General features: G+C 41.5%; 1 protein-coding gene and 2 non-coding genes across 3 annotated transcripts; 1 reads left to right on the top strand and 2 right to left on the bottom strand.

The window, feature by feature from the left end:
• Window positions 1–2,049: 2,049 nt before the first annotated feature.
• Window positions 2,050–4,140, bottom strand: LOC109704898 (DNA polymerase-like). Its single transcript, XM_020225681.1, has one exon. The coding sequence runs from the start codon at window positions 4,123–4,125 to the stop codon at window positions 2,230–2,232; it is 1,896 nt and encodes a 631-aa protein (XP_020081270.1). The 5' UTR covers window positions 4,126–4,140; the 3' UTR covers window positions 2,050–2,229.
• An 11,741-nt stretch (window positions 4,141–15,881) lies between these two features.
• Window positions 15,882–15,955, bottom strand: TRNAM-CAU. Its single transcript has one exon. It is a non-coding gene; the product is annotated as a tRNA-Met (tRNA).
• A 9,724-nt stretch (window positions 15,956–25,679) lies between these two features.
• TRNAD-GUC lies at window positions 25,680–25,753 on the top strand. The gene has a single exon. It is a non-coding gene; the product is annotated as a tRNA-Asp (tRNA).
• The last annotated feature ends 641 nt before the right edge of the window (window positions 25,754–26,394 follow it).

Genomic DNA, 26,394 nt, shown 5'->3' with positions numbered 1-26,394 from the left:
TAGGGTCCCTATGTACCTCGGGTTTAACTTACCGCCTTTCCCAAAACGGATTACTCCTTTAGTGGGTGAAACCTTGAGATAGACTTTATCCCCAACTTGGAACTCTAAAGGTCTTCTCTTAAGATCGGCCCAACTCTTTTGTCTATCTTGGGTGGCTTTCAACTTCTCTTTGATCACCTTAACCTTATCTAAGGTTACTTGTAAAAGTTCGGGTCCCGTTACATACTTTTCTCCAACTTCACTCCAATACAACGGTGACCTACACTTGCGTACATACAAGGCTTTATAAGGTGCCATTCCAATACTACTATGATAGCTATTGTTGTAAGTGAACTTAATCCAGCTGTAGGGTTCCCTCTTGAACCGTGATTCACTCTACCCACTGTCCCCTCGTCACATATCCCCTTCTCCAAGGGCTCTTACTGCTAATCAGGTCGCAGCTTCCTTATGGCATCATCGATTAGGACATCCCAGTATGAAGACCCTTTTCTTTCTCCAGAAGACTGGTGTCATCCCTTCTACACCTAAATTATTTAGTTCTTGTACTTCTTGTCAGTTAGGTAAATCTAAGTCTTTACCTTTTAGTGACGTCGAACATTTGTGTACTCTTGTGTACTCTACCCTTGCAACTAGTGCATTCTGATGTTTGGCTTTCTCCTGTTGTTTCTAATTCTGGATTTAAATACTATGTTTCTTTCATTGATGATTTTTCTCGCTATACGTGGGTATTCCAATGCGTGCTAAATCTGAGGTGAAGACTTCAAAGCTTTCAAAGCACTCGTAGAAAATGGATTTTCCACTGGAATCATGAATTGGATTCGAACCAATATTATCCCTTACGGGTGACTTCTCCGTTAGTCGATCGTGACCCCACCCTCCCTCCTACGTCTTCTTATTTTTCGTTGATTTTTTCAAGTATTGACACTATCTCCTTATAAAAACAACTATTCTTTCCTTTTGTGCCAATATCCACAAGGATATTGCCGTAATTTACAATATCTTCATATGTATTAGTTACACCTCTAAACTTTCTGTCAAACATTTCCTTAATAGCCCAGTTCAAGCGGTTTGAATGCTCAACCTTTTTTAGGTTTCCTTCTTTGTTGGCCGCTTGGGTATATATCTCGACAAATAGTTCCCTCAGCGTTTTAATGAGGTTTGGCTGACAAGCGCTCGAAACATAGCTTAGGGAATGCCTTGAGCGAGCCGAGTGCGTATCCCCTGAGTACGATGTCCTAGATCCAGCGCCAACCGATCTAGTTGCTTTGGCCGGGCCAACCATTGATCTATTCGACCGCTGTTTTTCCTTAAGAGATGCCAGCGTATGGTGGTCTAGCTGTCGTGTCACCTTTAGCCTTTAGTAAGTGATAGAATGCTTTTCTTCCTTTCAATTGGGATTTTTCTTCCTTATCGCCTTATCCCGTTCGTGAGGTTGAAGGAAGGATTTCTTAGCTAAGGCTGGATATCATTTAAGTAAGCCTTCTTTACTGCATTAGATGTAGCGCCTATTGATCGTGTCTTCGGAGGGTTGGAGAAGCGTTAAATGCTCCTTTAGGAAAGAACTCCTTGCCATCTTTACGCCTTACATGCGGCATAAGTATAAGTAGAGGTTACAAGATGATCTAAAGTCCAGAAAAAAAGACTCTCTCCCGGTCGGTTTTGATAGATTGTTAACCCCGCTTCTTAGGTTTGGTCGAGGATGGGTTCTTCCGGCTGTTGTGGTTTGACTTCCTTTTTGGCCATCTGAAATGCCTCAGCCCGTCTGTCCTGCTTTCCATTCAGATATTCCATTATATCGAGACACTCCTCATCAGTTAGAAGATTCGTTTATACGAAATATAGTCTTGACCCACCGGGGTTCACTCTCGGGAATACTTCTTTCCTTCTCAGCGTTATCTTTGTATGTATCTTTATCTTTCTCTCTTTCCCTCTCAGCCAATATAGAAAGGATCTGGGTGTTCTCAGCAGAGTACTTGATGCCTTAGTGATTTTATCAGTACTTTTCCAGAAAAGTCTTTTATATCGATTGGCTCCCAGACATTTCCTCTTTGTATTCCCCTTTATTCCTTCCTGGTTATCTTAGAAGATCGTGTCTTAGAATAAATATATCTCTTTATTTTATTCTTGGTGTTAAAATGGACCCTTCTCATTTCTTGACGGGTGAACTGAAGTTATTAGGGTGTTAAATGGACCGGTTGAGCCGGGTAGGGCCCTTCTCATTTCTTGCTTTTATTCATCAGGTTTGGGAATACTATTGTCGTGGTCCTTGGTATTGTAGAGAGTAGGTTGAACCGTAGTGGCCTTTTGACCTTCAGTAGGGGTATTTTTACCTTCAGTAGGGGTCTTTTGACCTTCAGTAGGGGTCTTTTGACCTTCAGTAGGGGTCTTTTGACCCTCAGTAGTGGACTGACTGACTGATAACCTCAATAGCTCATATTTCAATATAGTAGTAGCATCTTTACTTCCTAGGTCAATTACATTTATAGGTCGTGTTTCTATCCAAACATTTTCTGAATCATAGACATTCTCTCTTTTCGTACTCTGTGGTAGTCCTAGTTTGATGAGAATATCTTTTTTTCCAATCTGGAATTTTTTCCAATCTATTCTGAAATTTACATGAGTGGGGATCAGCTCCGTTAGAGATGGATCAGCTAATTGCTTTTTAAACCATTCAGATGTTACTAAATCTTTAGCAGGGCCCTTGTGTCTAATAACATGTTGTTCGTCAACTGTTTCTAACATATAACTTTTTGGTGCTAAAAAGATTCCTTTCTTGACAAAGTATTCGAGTTTAAACTTCCCCATTTCCATGGATGAGATTAAATCGTCAGAAAGAGGACATCCTAGAACTACTGAGTCAGTATCAGTATAATAACAGTCAGGTCTGGAAATGTATGGATACATATGAATACGAGCACAAGCAGTTACAGCAGCTGCTAATTGAACCGCCGACATCTTAGGAGCTTTCCAGTTATCGTCTTCTGCAAAGCTACTATTGGTAATGTAATTGACAATATAGTAATTTTCAGTAAGCATTTCAGCTGATTGAAAATTATCCATCTTCATCAATTCCTCGTATCTTTTTTGATTGCAGATCTCGGTTACTGTACTTTCAGGATTCATACCAAATCTACCATAGAGCGAATTCATTAAAATCTTATAAATAAATGTCATAGGCTCATCACCTCTTTTCTTAGCTTCGAGTCTGCTTTCATAGAGGTCAGAAATGATCCCTTCGAAAGGACTTGACATCGCCTCAAACAAATACCCCCTAAGAGGAATTATATGGTAACCTAAATCACGTGCGAACTTCAACTCTTCACTATAAAAGATTCCAATGAATTTACCTGTAGGAAAGATTAAAGTACCAAATTTATCCTTATATGGCAAGAATGGATGTGATATACTAGCAGGACATACAACATAGGCCTCAATAAATCCAAACAAGTTATCTAAATCCTGGCATTCCAAATTATTATGCCAGACAGGTACGCCACAAGGCATCGGATAGGATTTCATAATATAAGGATATAAAGAGTTAACATCGTAGTAGTAAAGATTCTCACCATAGGGTTTATATACATCCACATGACCCCCATAATAGCCTCGCCTAATAAAAGTGTCTTGGTTCTGAGTTGGTATATTTATATGAAAGATATTATCATCAAAATATTTCTTACGAAAGATTTTCAGGGATAGCGCTGACACTGTCATCACACCCTCAATATCAATCTGATACTTAGACCAATTAATTTCTTGAGCCTTCAACATCACACCACCTAAGATAAGGATATCTTGTCGAAGATAGTTTATCAAATCCTCACTCTTAGCCCGAAGATCAGACACATCCAAATCCTCATGCGGGATAGAACCTTTGGGACCTAATTCAGGGCATAATGTCCTTCCCAATGATGCAAGAGAGCTAGGCAGCAATGTGCAAGAATCTCTAAAACGTAATAAGAATTTATCGTTAATATAGACTTTCAGCTCGTAAAGTTTATGATTCCTCACCAAGGGTTTGATTTTATACTTTTTACCACGCTCAGCATAATACCTAAGAATTAAAATTCCATCAAATCGGGAAAAATTGTGGAAATAAACTGTTCGAAGTCTCTTATTTTTCATCACACATTTTTCCAATTTTGTGAAATAACATTTTTTTACTCCTTTCTGCAAAGTCAAGATAGAAAGTTATGTAATTTTCACTGAATAAGGTTTCAATCCTCTTGGAAGTCAGATCATCACCGGGCATAACCACTAAGTAACCAATCGCATAAGGAACATGAACATTATTTACCAATATTGTCTCTATATCGGCTACAATGAAAGGACGACTTTCTAATTGATTATTACCTTTGAGTGCGCTTATCTTAGAGGGAATACGACTCTGCTTATACCGAAGTGATTTGACTTCCGGTAGATTACAACAACTTATTATATTAGTATCCATAACATTGATAATCCTTTCAACCATATCAGAAGCTGGTATATTAGGAAAGTCTAATGATTTAATGGATTCGTTTGATTCATAATAGATATTAATGAAGATCCCTTTTATCACTGCATCCTCATATTTTTCACCGTATAACCTCACTAGTTCTTCAATTTTATCATAGATCTTTTTTTTAGGAAGTCTATTACCATTTAGATCACACAAAGGAATAGCCTTGCCCAATATAAAAGACACCTCTGAAACTGTAGGTAAACACATTTTATATCCCATGGTAAATTTCACATACTTTGAATCAATATTGTAGGCATACTGCTCTAGCAATTGTATAAAGGCTAATATTAGAATTTCAAATTCATTAATGCGGGGGTATGGTTCAATAAAACTTGTAGAAGCATATATATTTCCTGGATAACAATTCTTGCTTATAACACTATCAATACCATTTAGTAACCGATCCCAATAAGAATAATAGTTGATAGACGAATAAAACTTCTTGAAACTATTTTGAATTGTCTTAAAACTGTTATTAATATCATATGATATCTTACGATTGTCATATGACCGCATCCAAATAAGATTCCTTATCATAGAATCTTTCGTCAATTTAATGATCATGGTGTGAGTTTTTATCCTTAGTATTTTGGGTTCGTCCTCCTCATTATAGTCTTTAGGTCGTACTCTGTTAGGTTTAATTTCTAGAGGATTCAATGTGGGCGAATTAGGAAGTTGTGGTTTCCTTATTCTTATTTGAGATATAAGTTGGAGAATTAGGAAGTTGTGGTTTCCTTATTCTTTTATTTTTCCTCTAAAGAGTGCCAGCGTGTGTAGGTGTATTAGTATTGCTTCTTTAGATAACAATACTTACCCATAACAGTATACTATTTTATATACTTACCCTTAACAGTAGACCTCTTTTTTTCCTCTAAAGATAGCCCTAAAGTGTAGGTGTATTTTGAATAAAACTTCTTGAAACTTTTATTAATTGAAAATATTTCTACTCAGATTTTGTCTGTTCTCTTTCTTTTCCCTATGAGTTCAGACAGAGATGAAGACAGAGAGAAGCCAAAGATACTATCGTCTTCCAAGTAGACTTTCTGGAAGGTGGTATCTTGATTCCTTTCGTTACGTCGGTGCCGAGAGTCAGCGACTCCACTCTTCCTTTAGCAGTTCCGGAACATCCTTTTCATTGAGTATAAAATCCCTGTTGAATCAATCTCTGTACAGCGGAATCACCTTAACAAACAGCGTAAACTCCGATCGAACTTTCGGTTGTTCCATGGTACAGTAATTCTTTCTTTTCCTTGTTTGATCACAGTATGAATTGCTAGTTTCCAAAAGGGACTCCAATTGTTTATAGGGGGATAGACTTACCTACATCAAACTAGGATGCCTTTAGGACTAGAAATCAATCCTACACTAGCTTTCCCCTTGACCTTGCCTGCTAGTTACTTAGTGGATTTCCTTTCAGTGGATGGTGAAACTCTTTCTTACCTCCCTAGCTGTTCTACTGCTGGCAAAAAATAAAAGAAAAAGAGAACTCGAAACAAGGCAGAAAGAAGGCATTCCCAATTGAAGAAAAGGATTCTATTAGCACTAGCACTCAATGCAAGGCAAGGGATTCGCCTAAGACTCCAATTAGATGGGCCTTCTTATCGAAGCACTCCAACCTTTAGTACTCGAAATGTATCTCAATTTGATAGGCCCGGCTCGATCGGCCATCCCAATTTCCTGCATTTGTGGCAGGGTAAAGATTCTTTCATAATTGCGTAGATAGAACATAGCTGATTCACTCTATTGAATAACTAATGCGATAGCGCCAGGAAAAGGGTTAGCTGACCTTCTTTTTCTAAGAAGTAGGATTTGCTATTCCTAAGGAAAGAATCTATCTATTTGCCGGTTCAAAGCTACTCTTCAATCTGCTTTCTAGAGGGATTCAGAATGGACTCAGGCATAATATAGAGGCATGCTTATGAGCTAAGATTAGATTCTTTAACAGTTACTGAATCCTGTTAAGAGCGTCTTTTGTCTTGTAAGCAAAAGTCAAAGTAAGAGTTCGTTCTCGATGCACCTTAAAAGAGTGCAATGGCTCAGCCACTTTCTTCTCTTATTCTTCTGCTTTCTAGTCATTGACTGGTATAACTCGCTTAGCTCTCCCCACTCACTAAAGACTAAAGAAAAGAGAGAGCTAGGTCTTTCGTTTCGCATCCGAGACTGCTCCTCTGCCTACTTCCACTAGGAGTGATTATAGTGAAACTCATTCTCTCTATCCTAATGTAGGAATTCTGTCTTGCTTCATTTTCTTTCAAGGATTTGAATTTAGGCAAAAGGGGGATAGGAAGGTTTGAACAAGCTCCTTTGGGCGCCGAACCGACAATTCCTTTTTCAGAAAGAAAGTGAACCAGAACTAATTCTTTGATTGAAAAGCTAATGATTGTAGATCTTCTATCAAGATCTCGATATTCGAAGTTGATAAAGAGAAGTAGACTTTCTAGATGATTCAAGTCGGAAGGAGTGCTTTTACGATCCGAAACTAGGCAAAGAGCTTTATTATATTAAGATATTCTATCTCGAGTTACCGTCGCATCAACAGGAAAGAGCGGTTACGAGAGCAGATTCTATTGCAATTGCATCAAGCACTGGAGACGATCACACCAAAAAAACAAGACCAGAAAGACCAGCTAGGAGAATATCTGATTCAATAGCTGCCTACTCTGGGCATGAATGTGAAGCTACTTTTTCTTATGAAAGACCAAAAAATGAAATGAAACTGACCTTAAAGGCGGCCAATTCCTTCTCATTGAAGATGTCCATTAAGAATGGATATTTCGAGAGGCATATGAATAGTGAATTGAATCTATCCCACTCCCTAAGGCTGGTATTTCAAGTCTTACTAGCAAGGATACCATTTGAATTGGGATGGAGGCCTAACATAAAAGAAAAGACTCAAGTTCCACACTCACTTTCTAACTGCTGCTCGCGCTAAAGCAATTGAATTGTAGCAGCTACAGTAGGATAAGAATGCCGAACCGAAGGTGAATGGAAGCAAACTCGCCTGAACCGACATGGACATGGTGGGCAACTGGCCTTAAGACTGCAATTGGATCGGCTTAAGAATAAATGGAAACATTGATTCTAGAGAAGGAAGGGGGGATCCCAATATGCGTAATCCAAAGGAGAAATCTCTCACATGGAAACAGCAACCATCGACTAAATAGAAGTCAGTCAATCCCGGTTTAGTTTTTTGCTTTTCTTTCTGTCATCCCTCGGCTGGAGGATATCGACATGGAAGCATTTAGATTAGGCTTAGCACGAAAGAACAAAGAAAAAAAGAAGGCACTCCCATACCATAGGCAGGAAAGGCTTCAACTAGAAAGGATAAGAAAGGGAATTTGCAACACTCTTAGTGGAAGGCCCGGGAGTTGATAACTCCCTATATCCTCAGTTATTGCGTCCAGGACAAGCCAGTTATTGAGGGCTCTTTATGCCAAATACTTTTACACTACAGGGAATCAATATCCTAAGCAAGAAAGATGTTCCTATTTATACTAGCACTAGTGGGACTGGGGCAGGCTCCAGGGGAAAAGGAATTACACTAGATCTTGGCAATGGCACTCCAACAAGCTCGGCAGGGGGAGAGAACGAAGAGAATGGAATGAGAATGCCTAGAAGACAGAAGCACTTCAATTGGCCTTTGCTTTGAAATTGTCTCGCAGGAAGAAGGACTCCAACTATATGACTGGCAACTGCCACTGGACCGACATCGGAAGAGAACTTCAAATAAGGGAAGAGTCCTGAACAAAGAGATTAGATTACACAAGCAAGGGATTAGCGCACTGGTAACGAGAAGGAAAATGAAAGGAATTGAAATGGAAGGGCTTAGGAAGGCATTCAATTCCTAAAGGGATTCTCTCTTTAGAAAGGGGGGAAGGATAACTGGTTTCAGTTTAGCAGGGCTTCAGTAATACCGCCTAAAATGGTTTAGCACTCGAAATGCAGGAGATTTTCTTATGACTCCAGCTGGCTTTTTGGCTGGAAGGAAAGAGACCTGGGATAAAAATACAACAAACCTATTTTCGAGATGGAACCTAGTCCCTCTTCTATTAAGAAGAGTAACTCCGTACCTCTGACGAGGGCTAAGCGCTTTTTACCTCTTGTCTAATATACCCAGCTCAAAGGGAGTGACCAGGGGAAAGGGAACTCAATACTCAATAGCTAAAGCTAAATAAAGGGTTCTGACCCCAGGAAAGACAACTCCAACCGGATCTTTTTGAACTGTCAATACATATCTCACAGGTGTTATCACAGGCTGACAAGATGGATTGCCCTATAACTTGCTTTCAACAGAAGGATAACTCTCTTAACTTTGCTTGAACTTACTATTTAATAGAACTTAACTCGCTGGCAGGAAACTCTCACGGGATAGAAATCCCACTCGATTAAGTAAGCTTTTATCCTAATAGATGCAAGTAGGAATGGAAGGCGATGAGCTTGTTTAAGGCCTAGAAATGCAATTTTTTGAGTTTACAAAGGCACTCAAAATGGCTGGCTTACTGGTTGGAATAGAACTCCCAGGTGAATCAATCTACCTATATAGCCCTCCCCTCCTCCTATTAGACTGGAGAAAAGAAAACGGATTGAACTGGCTTACTCGATGTCTAGCCCAATCGCTCGCTTAGAAATGAATGACTCGGAACTAGAAAAGTTGCCCGCTACACAGTATAAAGTGGACTCCTACGAGAGCTCCTACCTTTATTTTAAAGGGATAATAAAAGAAAGAATCAATGACGATACAAGTCGCTGTACAGGAAAAGCCCAACGCCCCTGCGAAAAAGAACGAAAACGGGGATGAGAAGAAGCAGGCAAAGAAAATCTCTTTTAAAGAACGACTCTATTCGGATATTTCGATGAAAGCATGGTAGACGCCATCTTTGACATGTTGATCGCTAACGGTCAGCTGACTCTACCTCCGTGTAAGCGACCCGAAAAGTGGATGATTCCAACTACTGCCGGTACCACAGGTCGTGGGACATACACTCATACTTTAAAGAGCTGGTGCAAGAAGGCCTCCGGACAAAGGCATTCACACTTGGAGAGGCAGAAAAGAAAGCGACTACCTTCTGTCTATAAGGTTTTGAGCACTGCAACCAGTCTCTATACCCGTAGAAGAGATGGATCCTCTGGACACCGAAGTGCGGGTCATCCCTGATTACTCAAAAGAGATACAGCGGGGATTGGAAGCCGTCAATAGCCCAGATGGAGTGGGTAGACCCAGATCTCAATGAGGATGACGATTGGGAAGTGGTTACCCCAACAAAGAAAGAAAACCCATAAGCCGAAACTCAAATGTGCCGGACGTAATAAAAGTGAAATAAAAAGAGAAGGAAGAAGCAGCCTAAGAAGAAAAGAAGGAAAAAGTGCCCGAGGACTCCCCAAAGCAAGAATGAAGGGTTCCGGTCACCCTTGCGGAGTTCATTGCACCTTCAATCCAAGAGAGCAACAAAACCACTCCTCAGATGAAGACCAAGAGGTGTCATCATGCAACATGATAACGGTGGGCCCTGCTTCGGCAAAGAAAGAAGAAAGGCTAACTTCCCTGGTTCCAGTTCGTTAGCCGAGAGACTCTTCTCCCTGCCCTCTTTGATTTCCTGAACGTCATCCAACGAACACTGAAGGAATCCCATAGCTTCTTTGATCATGCCAGAAGAGGTAAGAATGCGGATGATTATCGAGAAGAAAAAGCGATAGCCTATGCTCTCTCTATAATATCTTAAAAGACTTATAAAGTACTATTTTATGTAAAAGCATAACATATTGCTAGTTAAGCAGTTGAATAGTACTGCGGAGTTGTTTCAATTGAAAGCCAGCTAACGGGATCGGGATAGAGGGTTTGCGGGTAAAAGCAATCCATCCTTATAGCAAGCCCGTTAGTTAAGTAAAAAAGACTTCTCGGGAGTTTGGGAGTGTGACTATAACCAGTACTCATGTAGAATATCCTCTTTCCAGTTAAAATGAGTATTACCTGCCTGCACAATCAATCTATGGCGATCTCGGTCTCACGTGCCAGTCCCTCTTGCTAAGCCTAAGTGTTAAGCATATCTTATTTTCACCTATCCTTTTAGGACTTCCAGACATTGATTTTAGGAGAGTCATTTTCTAGGGCCATTCTTTTTCTCCTCGCGAGCCAGTACCCTTATTAGGAAAGTAGGGATTTTTTTATAGTTCATAGATATAGTCCCTGGCCATATCTTAAACTAGCCTATTCTCTGATATCATAGGTCGAGCGAGATCCAGTCTTTGCTTACCCATATATATATATATAGTTGAAAGGCTAGTTGCCACCCATATCCTTGAAGGGCTAGCTTCCATTCATCCTAATCTTGTCCTTCCCTATTCGAGCCATGGGGAGTTCCCTTTACCCATATTTGCATCTTACTAGTAATGAGTGTTCAGGTTCTTGCCGATTCTCAAGCACCAGATTCTAGGGCAAGTGGGCATCCTATCCTTTGCACATAAAATCATCTTTCTTCCGTTTGATGAGTGAAGTCATTAGTAGTCCGTCCTCTAAAGCTAGTTAGATAAGCAGTAAGGAAGCTAGTGAATTGATATTTTATATGCCGGACCGGAGTAAGCAATCCTTTTTTCATTTTCAGCCTTAGTATTCGAAGTAAGTGCAAGAAAGGTTATCAATCATATGAGCAAGCCAGTTACATTTATCTTTCTAGTATTCAACCCAACCAATCGTAAGCAGCCCTTCCAGACAGCAAGTGCTAGTTCCCCTTTTTTGAGTAGGCAACCCCGGCACTTTTTGAAAGAATCTTCCCTGCCATCCAAGTTTTCTTATATTCCATTGGAGTTTCTTTTCCAGGGCAAGCTAGTTATCGGGAATCCATGTTCAGGGCTGAATATTGATTTACTTTATGTGGCAAGATCCATTCAGCAGGTAAGGAGTCTTTGCCAAGGCAAAAACACTATTTCAAATAGCAAGGAGGCAAGCGTCAAATCAACCAGGGAATTCATTGGAATCGTCATGATTGGCAAGCGTAGTAATCGAGCTCTTCCCGTTGCGAGCGGTATCGGCATGCGACAGGTAAGAGCTAGGTAAAGAATTATGGACGAGATAGTAAAACCCTATGACTTTTTCGCTATAGCTTATATAGACGATGTCCTGATCTTTGAAACGTAACGTACTTAACGTACGTTAGAATTCGTACGTGACGTAAGTGCCCACTTCAAGCATGACGAAGCATTTCGGAAAAGTCTCAAAAGTGCGGTTTTGAACATTTGGTCAAACTGACTGAAGATTCTTGCTGCCGAAATCCTTAGGATTAGTGTTTGGCGGTTGGGTACCGGGTACCTGATCCATTGGAGAGCCTCGTTCTGTGGTTTGTAGTTGATTACCAACCTTGGCATACCCCGGCACTTGCTCCGGCACTATTATTAACATAGAATGCCGCGCAGGACCACGGGCTCTTGCTTGGGCGAATCAGCCCTTTACCTTTACTCTTCGATTTCCTCCTTCACGTGCACATGCCAAGGAAGAGAAAGAAGATGCTGCTTGCTACAAGAGACTAAGAAAAAAGTTCGAAGACTGCTAATCGAGTGGGAAAAGGCTATCCTATCGTAGGATAGATTCGATGATCCGCCTAGGCTCAGTCATTGGTCAACTTTCTTCTCTCTGTCTGGTACTGATTCCATAGATCTGAAAGGTTTACAGAGCTGGGAACACGCTTTTGTCGACGATCCCCCTTTCCCGAAAGCAAGACATCCTATTCCATTCCATATTTGTCGGGAACCCAATCTTTTTTAGAGCATAAGGCATCAAACCTTTTCCTCTATTGTTCACTGTGTGGGAGCTATTGACTGAGAATCCATCTTTCCCGGCATCCAGAAAGTTTGCTTTCTAAGCGAGTTCCCCCCCGTTGAGCCGGATAAGAAGAGTAGCCCACTCAGGGCAATGCAATAAGGAGAGTGCGAGCTCTGTTCGACAATGAGGGGATAGAGCTCTATCAAAACCACGAAGGAGGGGTTCAAAAGACCTCTTTCTCCTACTATTGACCCAGAGACTGGTGTTTGCTTTCTTGTGGTCCACAAGAAACGATCTTTCTACGGACTTCAGAGGTTCACCTCTCCAATGAAGGAAGCATTGGGACGATAGGCTTTTTCGCTTTTTCCTCCTTCCCCTCTTCCATTGAGGGAGATCCTTTCTTGGACGAGTAGACCGATCATCGCACTTCTTTTGAACTGAGGTCTGATGTGTTTCCGGAAAAGCCCCTTGCATGTGGTGAATCTCTTTTTTCCATCTCTATCTCCTTCCTTGCATCCGAAGAAGCAATGTCACTCGATCATTATCAAATGGACCCATGATGACGAGTAGTAAGTGATGAGTCGGACTTATGTAATCTTAGGCCAAACTCTAACTCTATAAGAGTTTTATGGAATTTCTTAAACTGGGCTCTGAGAGCTTTAATCCGTACAAAACTGACTTAGCATACGTGATTAGGATATTGTAGATGTACAAACCGGGTGGTTGCTTAAACCTTCCCCACTCACAGCCCTCCCTTTGGTTTTATTCCTGTGTTATTTCAATTGAGTGAGGCTAGGCTTCGCCGACTGAGAATACCATCCTATTTAGTATGAGTTGAGAGTAAGATGAAAACCTCAGCCGGCTACTTCCTGATGCCCGGGCTGTGGGTAGAGCAAGAAAAGGTAAGAGTAAAGCGCTCTCCCTCTCAACTACTTCTACCTTCCAAGCCAACCCCTTACAATATCCTTGGCTCATATCTGATTCGGAATAAAGAGGTCTTGTTGCTTCTTTGGTGATGGTCCATTTGAGTGTGCACTTCAAGCTCTAGCTGTAGTGGGGCTACCTTTCTATAGGAAAATGGGCTTTCAGACTTAAAAGCTGCGCCCTGACCTTACCTTACCTTACCTTACCTTACCTTACCTTACCTTACCTTACCTTACCTTACCTTACCTTACCTTACCTTATTCGGCAAATTCTTATTCAATTAAACCGGGATTCCTAACGTAGAGAAAGAGAAAAAAGTCTTCCGTCACGACTAGGCCACAAACGCGTTTAGATCATGGCATCTTCATAGCATAGCCTTGCTTACTACCTAAAATATAGAGACTGAAAACTACGATTCTAGTCGAGATTGAGAACTTTTTCAGGGTATCGAGAGCGTCGAATTCCGTAATCGGGCCAAGAGGAGGGGATAGCCGAACCTATCCAAAGGGCCTCGCCAACCGTTCCCTTTAATAAGCGATTGCCTATCCTACGGGGATTGTTTTTCAGTCTCGACCCTTAGTATGATAGACGATCTGGCTATGAGCTTCTGGGCATGCGAGGCTTGATTGAATCCAAAGTGACGTCCGCATGAAGGGTACTGGGGTGCTATGGTACGTCCCCTGTAGGATTAAGTGAGGGTCGGGGAAAGAAGAAATCAATGCTCTAACGCCCGGCAAAGGGGATATCAAGATTCACGTGCGAAGGGACGAGCGAAAGGCTTCCTAGTAAGCCCTTCGCTCGGGAAGAGAAAACCACCTGATTCAGTTCACCGAGAATCGTCACCACTTCTGAACAAGGGAATCATACCCCTGGGGAAGCAGAGGTTAATAAACTTTTTTAAAGAGCAAGCCCGTTAGTTAAGTAAAAAAGACTCCTCGGATTCAAGGGACTAATCCTTTCCTTTGCTGGAAAAGCATTATACGCAGGGTTGGGCTTCTTAGTGAGCCTTATTGTGCCTAAGGTCATAGAAGGGGGAGGAAGATCTATCCCTAAGAGCTAAGAAAGAAAGACTAGAAAGAGAATGCTACTACCCCTTCTGGATAGCCTTAGGAAGAGTGAATAGGCACAGTACCAGGGACCGAACTCTTAGGCCAGTCTGAAAGAAGAATTACCACCGATGAAAAGGCAATATCCACTCGTAGATCGGGGATTTCGGGGTTGGTTATAGAATATGACTCTTTTGCATATCTTTAAGACGGTCTACTGTTGATAGGGGGTAGGGTAAGGCAGTACTTCATCAATAAATCTCTGGTAATTTCCGAGTTGTAAGATCCCTCCTTAGTCCAGAGAGAGTAGCGAGGAGAAGGTTCTTTATAAACCTTACTTTTATCCTTACTTTACTACTTTACCTTTACTACTGTACTTCAACCTTAGCCTATGCCTTCCGCGCACAGGACAGAGGAATTAACTTTCGCACACACGAAGAGCGAACTCCCCTAAAAGGCCTTTCTTTAAAGTCTGTTTGAAGGGATGAATTTATGTTCCCTCATCGAGTACTTTCCTTACTGAATTGTTCACCGGAACTACTTTTCCTTCACTTAGAAAGAATCTTTATTGCTTAACGGCTTTCGGGAAAGAAATAAGGAAGGTACGGTTGGAAAGAGAGTAGGACTAGGACTAATAGTCAGACAAAGCAGCAGACAGGCAGGGAAAGAAGCTCAAAGATGCTCTTAGTACCTGAATAGTAAGTCCAGATGAACTCTTTTCCTTTTATGGGAGCTTTCCCAAAGCCTCCTTCCTCTACATTCATAGCTTTCACCCTTGGTCTTCTTTATCACACTCTTTGTGGCGCATAAGTAGTATGCCTTAAGAGAAGAAGAAGATTTCCTGCTTCCGAGCAAGGAGGAGAGATTCTGAACGGAATTACTGAATGGAATTAGGAGTAACAATCCCCAATCTGGGTTCAATACACCAAATTCTGGTATTCGCTCCTAACTCGATCTAAGCCTGAAGTCAAGTAAGGACAGATTCACTCTCGTATTAGAAAGCGGAGAAAGCCGCCAAGCAAGCCAAGCAGCGGGCAACAGATAGTGCGGCGAGAGCTGCAAGCATTTCTTATTAATCGAGTTGAGTTAGGTAGGCGGACCCCTTTTATCTTACTCAGTTTGTGGGAAAACCAAAAACTTCTTATGCTCATGTGTAATCTAATGCTGATGATTCTGCCCCCTTACTAACCGACCCTGGTAGTCTTGCTTTAGTAGAAGCATTTTTCTTTCTTTACATAGAGGTGATTCTTCCTTAACACCTTACGGCCCGGAGGTGGCTAACGTGGTCGTTTAACGAATGGCTATAGCCCACGAAGTATACCACCAGTCGTCTAAGTACGGGTGAAATAGCTCATTGTAGAGGGTGCAGAACATGGCAGGGTCAGGGCCTTTCTCGCTGGGCTTCCGCATCAACCAGTGCATCCCGATGCACCAACGTGCATCAAGGTCATAACTAGGTAACCCAACAAATCGCTACTAAGGACCTTCGGTCGGCTCCGGGTCGATCGATAGTAGCAACTGTGAGTGCGCTCCATGGGGCCTCTCACCAACACATGGCTAGTAAAGAGGCATAGTGGTGATGAACCACTAACGCCAAGTCACAGAGTGACTGGACGCCCAAGCATCTGGAGGCTGACTACGGCCTCAGATGATTAGGCGGGGACAGGATTCGAACCTGCAATCTTCAGGTCATGAGCCTGATGAGTTGACCAATTCCTCTACCCCGCTTCTTCCCCTTATCCTACCTTCTCCTCATAAGGCTTTCAGACCTCAACTAGTGCTTTGGTTCAGAATCTGAACATAGCGTGTCATTACTTAATGAATTTCGAGAAAGCCTTGATATCGGGACGATTTCAGACAAATAGAAAGTTGATCTGGTACTTTTCCGAGATCAGGAAATCGTTTCAGAACTCAAGTAAGCAAGCGATTTGCCTCATTCCTCTGGAAAAGCTATGCTCTACCATTGAGCTTCTGGAGCGTGTAGAACTTTCCTATCTCTTATGTAATTTTCCAACCTTCACTTCCTCTGCTTACTTTTTTAAAAGAAGAGAGAGAGGAGCGAGCAAGGAGAGCTAGAGTAAAGAGCGAGTGTAATATCTGAAACGAGTATACAAATGGAGCGAGTTAAACGAGTACTAGAGCTCCATACTTGTAGCGATAACTAGAGTAGCTAGAGTGAAAAAAGGAGCAAGTAAAGAGAGGTTGAGCTAGTGCACTGAACACTTTATATATATAAAAGTCTTCATTATCAGCTACATCTTTCTAGTTTTGAATCGGAGAGAGATCAATGGTGGTTTAGTCTTACCGCGCACCGGCATCAATGCATAGAGCTCTTTCCTTTCTCATAAGTGGGATAATTGAGAACTGTACCACTGAATTTTGCATCATGATAACAAAGGGCTGTCCTGTCCGTTCTCGACTAAGCTGTTAAACATACTACTTAATGTAGTCAATCGGTCTCCATCTGTAGTCTCGTTAAGCAAGCGCCGAATGGCCATTGGAAAGGGTACAGAATTGGTAGGTGGGGTCAGACCATACTCCCGAAAAAGACTATCAAGACGTTCACTCATCTTTTCGATGATGTCCTCTTCGTCAGTCTCACGGACTTTTTCCTGATAATTCTCCGGAGTTAAGCTTCGCAATTGTCGGAACAGTCTCCACGTTGAAACGATTAACACAGTTCCAGGTATAAAATATATAGAAGAAAGTTCAATCAGATACTGAAGGACGATATCCGGATTCATGAGACATTCTATTTGTACATCCTTCTCTGCCCGCTTTTACTTTTATGGTAAGCACAGGACTGGTGAAGTCTTGTTTCACGCCAGACTTCTTTGGCTATAGAGAGTTGGTTGTTAACCAATGGAATACATGGGAAAAAAGATAGCCTCGATCTCCTTCAACTTCAGTAAATCTGATTTCCCCCTTTTTAACACTTTTTGGAATTGACCTTTCACCCAGGAGTTCGACTGTCGGCCAATGCAGAGGTGGAAGGGTGGGCTGCAGGTACCATGAGCCCTCTGTCACCCGAAAGCCCTTCCTCGGATTCGAACCGATGACTTTATTAGCCTATTTCTAAAGGGCGAGAGCTTGACACTATATATATATATATATATATAAATAAAAATATATCTATATATATAGATATATTTTTTTCTATTTCTATTTTTTTTTCTTCATTATTGGCTACACAAGCTTCGGAGCGATACACTGAACACTAAGCCAATATCGAAAAATAAAGGTGAGTCAAAAAGCAATCAATCAACTGGGATACCGTGAATAACGCCTAGAATCCGATCTATCTTCTCTTAAGATATTTCTAGTTTGATCGAACTATTTTTCCTTCAAACTATTATATTACGAAATAGAGATTTTTCACTCCAAAATGCAAGCGTTCTCTTATATACGATAGCACTCGCCACTGGATATCTTGAATAGGAGGATAGGAATTCTCGGTGCAGGCCAACTCGGAATAGAAAGAGCCTTTTACTTTAGTAGGCCGAGGTCAAATGTCGGGATTGAGATTGGATTTAGGAATGGAAAGACCGAATGGACAAAAAGAGGGCTTTTCAAAAAGGATTGGAACTAGGCCAATGCCAATGAAATCTCATCTATTGCAGCAAAGAAAGAGGAAAGAATCGGTTATGTAAGAAATTGGGTGGGGGCTAAGAGAGACTCTGAACAATAAACAAAACACATATTCAATACCAACCTTTTGTTGTACACAATCCGTTGTGGAGCTCCTACTCTGGCTAGTCCTATTTACCTCGCCTCGAGGGGAGAGCTCTTATTCGACATAGACTAATACGGCCTCTTAGGGGCCAAAAAGCACTTCTCGTTATTGAAGGAAATGTGCGGCTACTCCTTCTCTTGAGAGGTCCCTTCTTGGAAAGTTCCCGAAGGAAGAGAGCAATCCTTTACGGAAGATTAGGTGCCCCAAATAAAGAAAAGGCAGTTCGTGCACTGAAGGTATCCCTCTTATTTCCATAAACAGAAAAACTCCCCCGGGGCGGAATTCCTCAATCAAAGACAGGATAGGAAAACACGGGAGAGCAGACAATTCTTAAACATAGAAAAAATACATAGAAGAGTCTGATTACCAGGCAAGCTCTCCATACCATACCGAGCGGCTGGAACTTATGATTTGGACGCTGCTCCTACTTCTCTTGCTTGAAAGGTACCCTGTGGAATAGATTAATTCTTGGACAAGGCCTTCTTTATTAGCTTCTATTGCTCGGGCGATAGCAGCAAACTCCAGGCTCGAGAGACCTTCAACAAAGTAGATCCGGCTGCCTTCTTAGCAAGGAATGAGAGAGAGGTCGAAGTCTTTCATTAGAGGCCCTTTCTCCTCTTATGATTTTTTGATCCCAACCTATGTGACACGAGCCAATAAAGTAAATCAGCAGGATCGGGGAGGAGAACTCCCGTTTTCGAGGAACTCAACATCTCTTCGAGCTTGGTCTGGACGAGAGCTGGTTCAGATTCGGGTTCAGAGGTCGGAGGGATGCTGGAGAATTCCATTGGTTTTGGCTTTTCGAACCGTCAATCAAAAAGAGATCAATCGAGGAGACCTTGCATTTGTGGCATAAATTGCTTTTCTACTCCGTCGAGTTCAAGCAAAACGATAAGGGTGAAGACTGATTAATCAATAGGCACGCACAGGTGGGAACGAACTTCTTAAATTACAAGGGCTTGGCTTGATGGCTAGTCTGCTGTTTCTGTTGTTCCTATGCCCGTTTTACGTGCTGAGAGAGACGTCGATTCGTCCTATAAGGGGGGATGCCGTGAAAGGCCTCTTTCGAGAGATTCTTCGAAAAGGAAATGGCAAAAGAATCGATATTCGTACATATCCTTATCCTCAAAAGCTTCTTTTGATTCATCTACCATCGGTCACGAAATCCGCTCAGAGGAAGCTAAGAAAAGAAGCGACATAGGCTGAAATACTGGATGTTTACTGAAAGAAGGGCAATTTCAATAGCTGCATTCGCAGTTGTTGGTAAGTGAATAACCGGTCTTGTCGTATCAGCTGTGACGTTATCAATTGAATCAGCAACCGCTGGTACAGTAACCGGTGTTCAAATAGCCGTTGTTGGGATCTTCTCCGCTGCTACTGCTATCGAATCTGCTGTTAAGTAGCCGCTCTTCTTAGTGCCTACTGAATGGGCTGCTTTATTTTTTTTTAATGTTCTTGACGAAAGAGGGCTGTAAGCACTCGATCCGGGAATTCGCTTTGAAGCGATCGAAAGACCATAGGAACGAAAGATTCTTTAGTGTGGTTACAAAGAGCTTCTTTTTGCTCTGTTCCCGGGGCATGCTCTTAAAGAGAGGTGTCAGGCTAGCTTTTATAAGCCAATGTCTGGAGATTAATCTATATAAATTATCACACGTAGTGGCACCCCATTTCATTGGTCTTGTTCTTGCACCAGGCTTGCTTTGCTTACCTTCCTACTTGGATAGGAAACAAGTAAAAAATAGGATATGCTTTCAAACTGGCCTACGTAAGTTTCAAAAGCCTCGTATGCGGAGTAGCAGTAGGTCTTCTCAAAGAGAGCCTTGTCGTCGTAACCTCAATCCTCATCGCTTTCAGCAGATAGTTTACTGGTTGCTATCTCTTTCCCTTGAGCCAGTGTAGGCTTGCTTCGCATAGGCTACACAAGCCAGGTATTAATTCTTTAAAGTTCATTCCGTACGTACGTATCCTATTCTATTTCCCAAAAGTCTGTTAGCTAGCTGTCAATGCATTCCTACGAGTGAATTTCTTCCATCAGTTGAGGAAGTGCCCCATTAGTTATGGTTCACGAGCCTTTTTTTAATTCGATATCTTGTCCTTTTTTGAGTGTGTATTCCGGCAGTGGGACCCTTCTGATATCCTCTTATTTTGAGCCTTTTGCTTGAGATTCTTTACCGATTTTTGTTTTAACACTATTCCCGTAGCGCTTTCTTGAGTTTCTGAGTGGAAAAAACCCAAGGGCAGAAGAAGGATGCAAGCTGGAAAGACTTTTACAATAAATTCTTTACTTGGACAGGAGATGCAGCACGCTTAGCGTCGCTCTACATGGGTGGGTGTGCTATAAAATTAGGAGAAGAACAGAACTATACGGATCAATTCACGGTCCAAACGAGCTTCCAGTTCTTCTGGATTGCTAACGTGGTTCGATGAGGCCTCTGGAAGGAACCATTTTAAATTCCATTCCAACTTCTTTCTCTCGATCTTTGCTCCGCCCCGACTCAGTGAGTTCAGTTCGTCCCGAACGTCAGGCTTCGAGACTGAGTGCAGCGAGGCTCGTTCTTCCACGATTGGTAGCACTCGTGTAAGGTCTGGTTTACTTGTTTCATCATCCATCTCCTAAGGATTAAGAGAACTCTGCAGGCCTGAAGCCTATTTGTCCAATCATTCCCTTCCCCTATCGGAACACGTACTTTATCGAAAAGTTTTATGGTCGGTCTTAGATCTCCTAGTAGCAAGATTCAAAGATGGATAAGGCTAATAGAGCTCTAATGTGTTTAACCTTACCTCTCCTTTCCCCTAATGTAATGACATTTATAATGTCCCCCTTTCTTTATTTAAGGAGATTCTATCCCCTCCCCGTGGTAATATCCCACGTCTTGCTCGTAGCGATGCCGATTCCTCTAGCGGCTCAATGGTATGAGAGAAATCCTTTCGGTTTCATGTTCTATGCTATGGCCCGCCCCTCTTTACGCGAACGGATCCTTTATTTTAAGCAATTATTCGCTCCAAGATGCACGACAGGACCTTCGATCGACCATAAGGCGTATTCTACCCTTACCGAATTCATTCTATTGAAGCGTAACGTAAAAAGCTCCTTCTCATCTTGCATTTCTTTGGTTTGGAAAGAATGTTGTCTGTGGATTTTTAACAAAGGAAAGCCCCCTACCCTAATGCCATTTTTTTGATTAAAGTTCCGTGCTGCTCACCACTCCTCGAGGCCAAGGACGGGGTCGAACCGTCATTCCAGGATTTGCAGTCCGATACATTTCCATTATGTTACCTAGCCAAACCCGCCACCTCATGTGCCAAAGTCAAATGGTTGTTCTTCCTTCCCCGCTCCCTCTTTTTCTACATATGATATGCGGTGGCGGGCTCCGCGCTCTATATGACCGGCGGCGGGTTACCAGAGAAGAGGGGACAACTTCTTTCTCCCTTGCCTTGCTCAATCTTCCTTTTCTGATTTCAAGTTGCAAGCCACTCCACTACTGGTACAGAGGCCAGATAGAAGGTGGCTTCTTCTATATGGTTATGTATGTTCAGGCGAAGAAGAGAAGCTAGCTCTTGTTTTGGTTGCAACCATGCCGTCATATCATCTAATTTAGCTTACAAAAAAGTCAAGTGGTCTTACTAAAAGTCAGTAAGCTGACAGTTCCCTTCCTTTTGACATGGCCTTTCACTATTCCTTTCCAGTATCTTTCTTTCTATCCATAGGTCGGCTTCGTGCAGATAGATGTGAGCCGTGGAAGATTGGTGCTCCTTGAGGTATGCCTTTCCCGGTTGCTTGTTCCCTTATCTGTCTTTTCCATCCAGTGCCCGCACTGCGTCAGAAAATCTTCGTCTTCGATCTCTCTTCGCAACGCAATAAAATAAAGAAGTAACACTCTTTCTCTCCGCTCATGCGGTCATTGATTCTTGAAGGGGGTCTGCCTTCACTATCAAGCCTAGGCCCGTCCATTCCTTTCAAGCTTGATCCCGCCCGCCCCCCGCCTTTCATCTTGCCCTTGTTAGGTAAGACGCCAACAGCATGGGCCCTCTCGCTTAAAGGGCTCTATTCGGTCTCCACCGAAGTCGTAGAGTCTATAGGTTCGATAACCTTCTCTCAAGGATTCCACCAAGTCATCGCCAGCAATCTGCTCTTATCCCTTGGTGTCAAAGGGCGAGTTCCTGTCTTTTGTCTTGCCCAAAAACCTTCTCTCATTGGAGAAAGACTCTCCCGCGGCAAGGCAGTCCAGCTGCTTTCTTTATCTCGCTTGCCGCGGGAGGCTTCGGTGCCCCGGGGGTTTTATTTTATAGTTGAAGATGCAGTTCAACGTTCTTCTCCCATGTGACTTGTAAATCCTTTGTTTGCTCTTTTTCCTTCTCTCTTCCAGTTATCTCTTTATTTGACAGGGGCGGAGAATACCACTCCATTAATAACAACAAGCAAAAATGCAGTTGATCATGGTTTGAGCTTGGAAGCAACCTGCTATCTATCGATAGGCGAGAACAGACTGCTATTGGTTGCTTCGCCTATCTATTTGATTTCCATGTTGTATGGCCGGCTTGGAGACAGAAGACGAAGACCATCATCTCTATCCTGATCAACGCTTCATTCATTCGTTGAACAAAGGGGATAACCATTAGCATGGAGATCAATCACCACACCACCTCTATCATACATACGACATTACACGACGCGAGAGTGCATGGTCAACACACACCTACAGCGCCTACGTTCCGCTTGCAGCCAATACAACAACCACAACCTAACTTGCACGATATTAAACAACCGAAGCTACTGGATTGAAGGGGGGACGGCATCCTCCTATAATAGTTAGCAGTACTGAACAACCGAGTCATCGGTCCGGGGAAAGAAAGGGTCTTTGACCATCAAAAAAAGGAATTCGCTTAACTCGCCGGAACAAAGGTTATTCTTTTCATGCTGAAGACGATCTTTCTCAAACTATTTATATACATACACAGTCTTCTTCTATTAGAAGAACAATTAGGCCTGCCTGTTTTAGCGCCTTTCTAAAGTCAACAAAGGCGGTTACCTTCGGAAAGGCTACTAAAGACCGTAAATGAAAAACGTCCGCTAACGCCCACGGGATAAGATCTTTTTGAGACCAGCAACGAATGTCTTGTATAAAAGAAGATCTCTTTCTCCCCGGGAATCCGAAATGGGGCCATACCTTGCGGAAGGCGATTCACGAGAGAATCGCGTACAGTTCCGTTTGACCGAGATGTGAATGCCCGTGATCTGCTCGGTATAGTGATGGATTTCATGGCCGACGTCTAAGCGGCACGAATAGGCCGACATGAAACGAGTTCCCCGCGGAGCATTTTCTCTTTCGTCCTCGGACGTTTTGTTCGATTCCGGCACTTGCGTTCTCATGCCCGGAACCCTCGCGATTGATTGGGAGAAAGAGCGAAAGCGAGAAAGATGGATTGTTATCCATCGGAAATCGAATTTCATTCCCCTACCGGAACATAGATGTTCTGTACTGCATTATTAACAATATCCCATGCTTTCAGAAAAAGGAGCGATTGCTAGTCAGAACGAGCTGAGGCTCTGAAAGCTTTCCAACTTGCTTCAATTAGGGAATAGCTTGATTGATCAATCAAGCGGTTCTGCAGCGTCCTCCAACTCGCTGTCCGCTCCCCTTCACTTTCTTTGCCGGACGGGAAGATGCGAATCGCGAAGGCCTTCCCACCACGCGCAGTGCAAACCTCGCCGGATAGAGAGAAGCGAATTGAAAACCGGCCGATCATCCCCTCGCAATCGAAGGTGAAAGCGGGAAAAAGACGAGGAAAGCCTTTTTTTTATTCTATTGGGCCACAAACCAACCTAGGTAAATCAATGGTAAATCCATGAGCTCGATTCGATTAGTCCTTATACTATATAACCATTTGAATCCTGAATTGTCCTATGACTCATATTTAAGAGTATATCTTTTAACGGGTCAAACCAAAATAAAAGAAAATTTCCTATTTTTTCCTGCCACAAAATTCAATATTAAATAATGGTAGACTGGAAATGAAAGTCCTTTTCTCGCATTCGTTCTCTATTTAATTGGCGGAAGAACAAAACAATATCAGATTATGAAATCAAGGAAAGATATTGAAAAATCTATTTTTTGAAATCAACTTTGTAGAAGAAAAAAATAGCGATTTATTCCTATGGAGCATCCAGTAACAAGAAGATGAAATCGTAAATATCGACAAATTCTTGATGGTCTAAGGAAATAAAAAGAAATCCGCTTGTACAATTTCATCTATATCGAATTTCCATATCTGAATAGCTGATATAGTCATCATTCAATGGGTCAGGTCCACTTACTTTTTCTTTATTTAGAATTTTATAGTGGGTTTGATAAGAACATTGGAGAAATAAGAAAACTTTGGTTTGTCGATTAATTATAGGAATTGGAAATATAAAAATATATATTTATATATATATATATATATTTTTTTTTATTTATATATGCCTAGGAATTCATTCAGGAACAAGAAATTGGATTTACTCCAAAAGTAGGTAAAATTATTATTTTTCTTTTTCGAAAAAGATTTTTGATATAAAATAATGCAGTAAATTGTTTCAAGACAGACCCCACTTATTTACTTTTACTGACCCATCAGAACAACATTCACTTTCATGAAAAATGTACTAATCCGACATCGACATAGATTCAAGATATTTTCATGAATCATGTCATGAGGGGATTAGTACCCTGAACCGAATTCTTATAAAATAAAAGATCAAATTTCTATCCTTTTTGTATTTTCTGGCTTAGTGTGAGATAGTGATAGGCATATTTTATCTTCACACTAAATGAAGCAATGAGTTCAAATTGAAGAAAAGAAATTAAATGACATTTGACTCTTTTTTCTGTTTTCTGTCAGACCAATCAAATCACTGCCTGAACTGAAGGAATCCTATACCTCCTTTCGTTATAAATAGTATGGGATGGTTCATTCATGAATCATCAAATAAAAAAAAAAATTCTATGAAATCATAACAACAAAGTAGGAAAGACTTTTAGGATCTAGTCATACCATTAGACTATATTGACAATTAAAAAAAACTGCTCATACTATAATCATAGTATGATGACGGTCGGGCGTATATGCCCCTATTGTCTAGTGGTTCAGGACATCTCTCTTTCAAGGAGGCAGCGGGGATTCGACTTCCCCTGGGGGTAGGGTACTATGAAAGGAAGTTTATCATAGATTATCAATAAGCCTAGAATGAATTCTTCCTGGGTCGATGCCCGAGCGGTTAATGGGGACGGACTGTAAATTCGTTGGCAATATGTCTACGCTGGTTCAAATCCAGCTCGGCCCAATAATTCACCGCTCCATGAATATGATATAACCAATTTTTCTTCCATAAACGGAAATGCCTAATCCGTAGAAATAAAGAGAAAGAGTAAATTTTTATTTTTTCTCTATCCATATTTTTCTCCTTCAGATCTTTCTAAGGATCTAGTTCATGATACTAGACTTCATTAAGAAAAGTATCATGAAAAGCAAAATAGTTTAGTTATTTTTTCTCATAGAAAGATTGATTATCCATTTTGGGCAGTAAAATAATTATTGGTTACTAGTAATCCGTGTCACTCTCACTATAGCCCATATTATATGTGGATATGATATCAGTATATCATTCGTGTCTTTATTACAATACGACGACGTTAATGTTCTTATGATTACATTAAGAATATGTATGCCATACACCTCGCTGGGATTGTAGTTCAATTGGTCAGAGCACCGCCCTGTCAAGGCGGAAGCTGCGGGTTCGAGCCCCGTCAGTCCCGAACTAGGATCCGGTGAATTTATCAATTCATCTCTCTCTTTTCACGGAAAAGGGAGAGATGAAGCAAGATCTAATCCCCAGTGGAGTGGGGATCTTTATTTTTCTTTTGTTTTTTATTTCGCATTTATCATCAGACAAATACGGGTACGGGAATTTCCATTTTTTCCACTACTCCCGATTGATAAAGGAGAGACATATCCTATGTATATTAGTATAATATGTGGTATTACTACAATAAGTATTTTAAGAGATACCATCCTCGTCTTACTTAATTTTTAGATTGTTCTTGATCAATGAAATGGAGTAGAGTGACCCTATTTTACCGGGAGTACATACACAAAGAGTATTCTATCTTGCTTGTACGATAGACAATGAACTTAACATAATTACCTCGACAGAGTACTTTTCAGGTTAAACCACACCTTTTTTTCTAGCTCTGACTTTGTTTGTGTATCCTCAATGACTAATTGGAAACAATCTATCTCATTCTCATTCAAATAGCAGACATCATTTTTTATGACAGTACAAATAAATAAAAGAAAGAGGATACTAATATAATAAAAGAAAAGACCAAGCAAGGACCCTTTTCAGTAAATTTGTTGGAATATTAGATCTTTTTTATTGTTTCCCTTCTTTTTTCCA

The sequence above is a fragment of the Ananas comosus genome, unplaced genomic scaffold, assembly GCF_001540865.1.
Source record: "Ananas comosus cultivar F153 unplaced genomic scaffold, ASM154086v1, whole genome shotgun sequence".
In the NCBI taxonomy this organism is placed as follows: domain Eukaryota; kingdom Viridiplantae; phylum Streptophyta; class Magnoliopsida; order Poales; family Bromeliaceae; genus Ananas; species Ananas comosus.
This window is presented reverse-complemented; position numbering and strand designations above follow the sequence as displayed.

Coding starts and splice junctions, on each gene's coding strand:
- LOC109704898 (XM_020225681.1), bottom strand. CDS start 4,125: ATGAAAAATAAGAGACTTCGAACAGTTTATTTCCACAATTTTTCCCGA.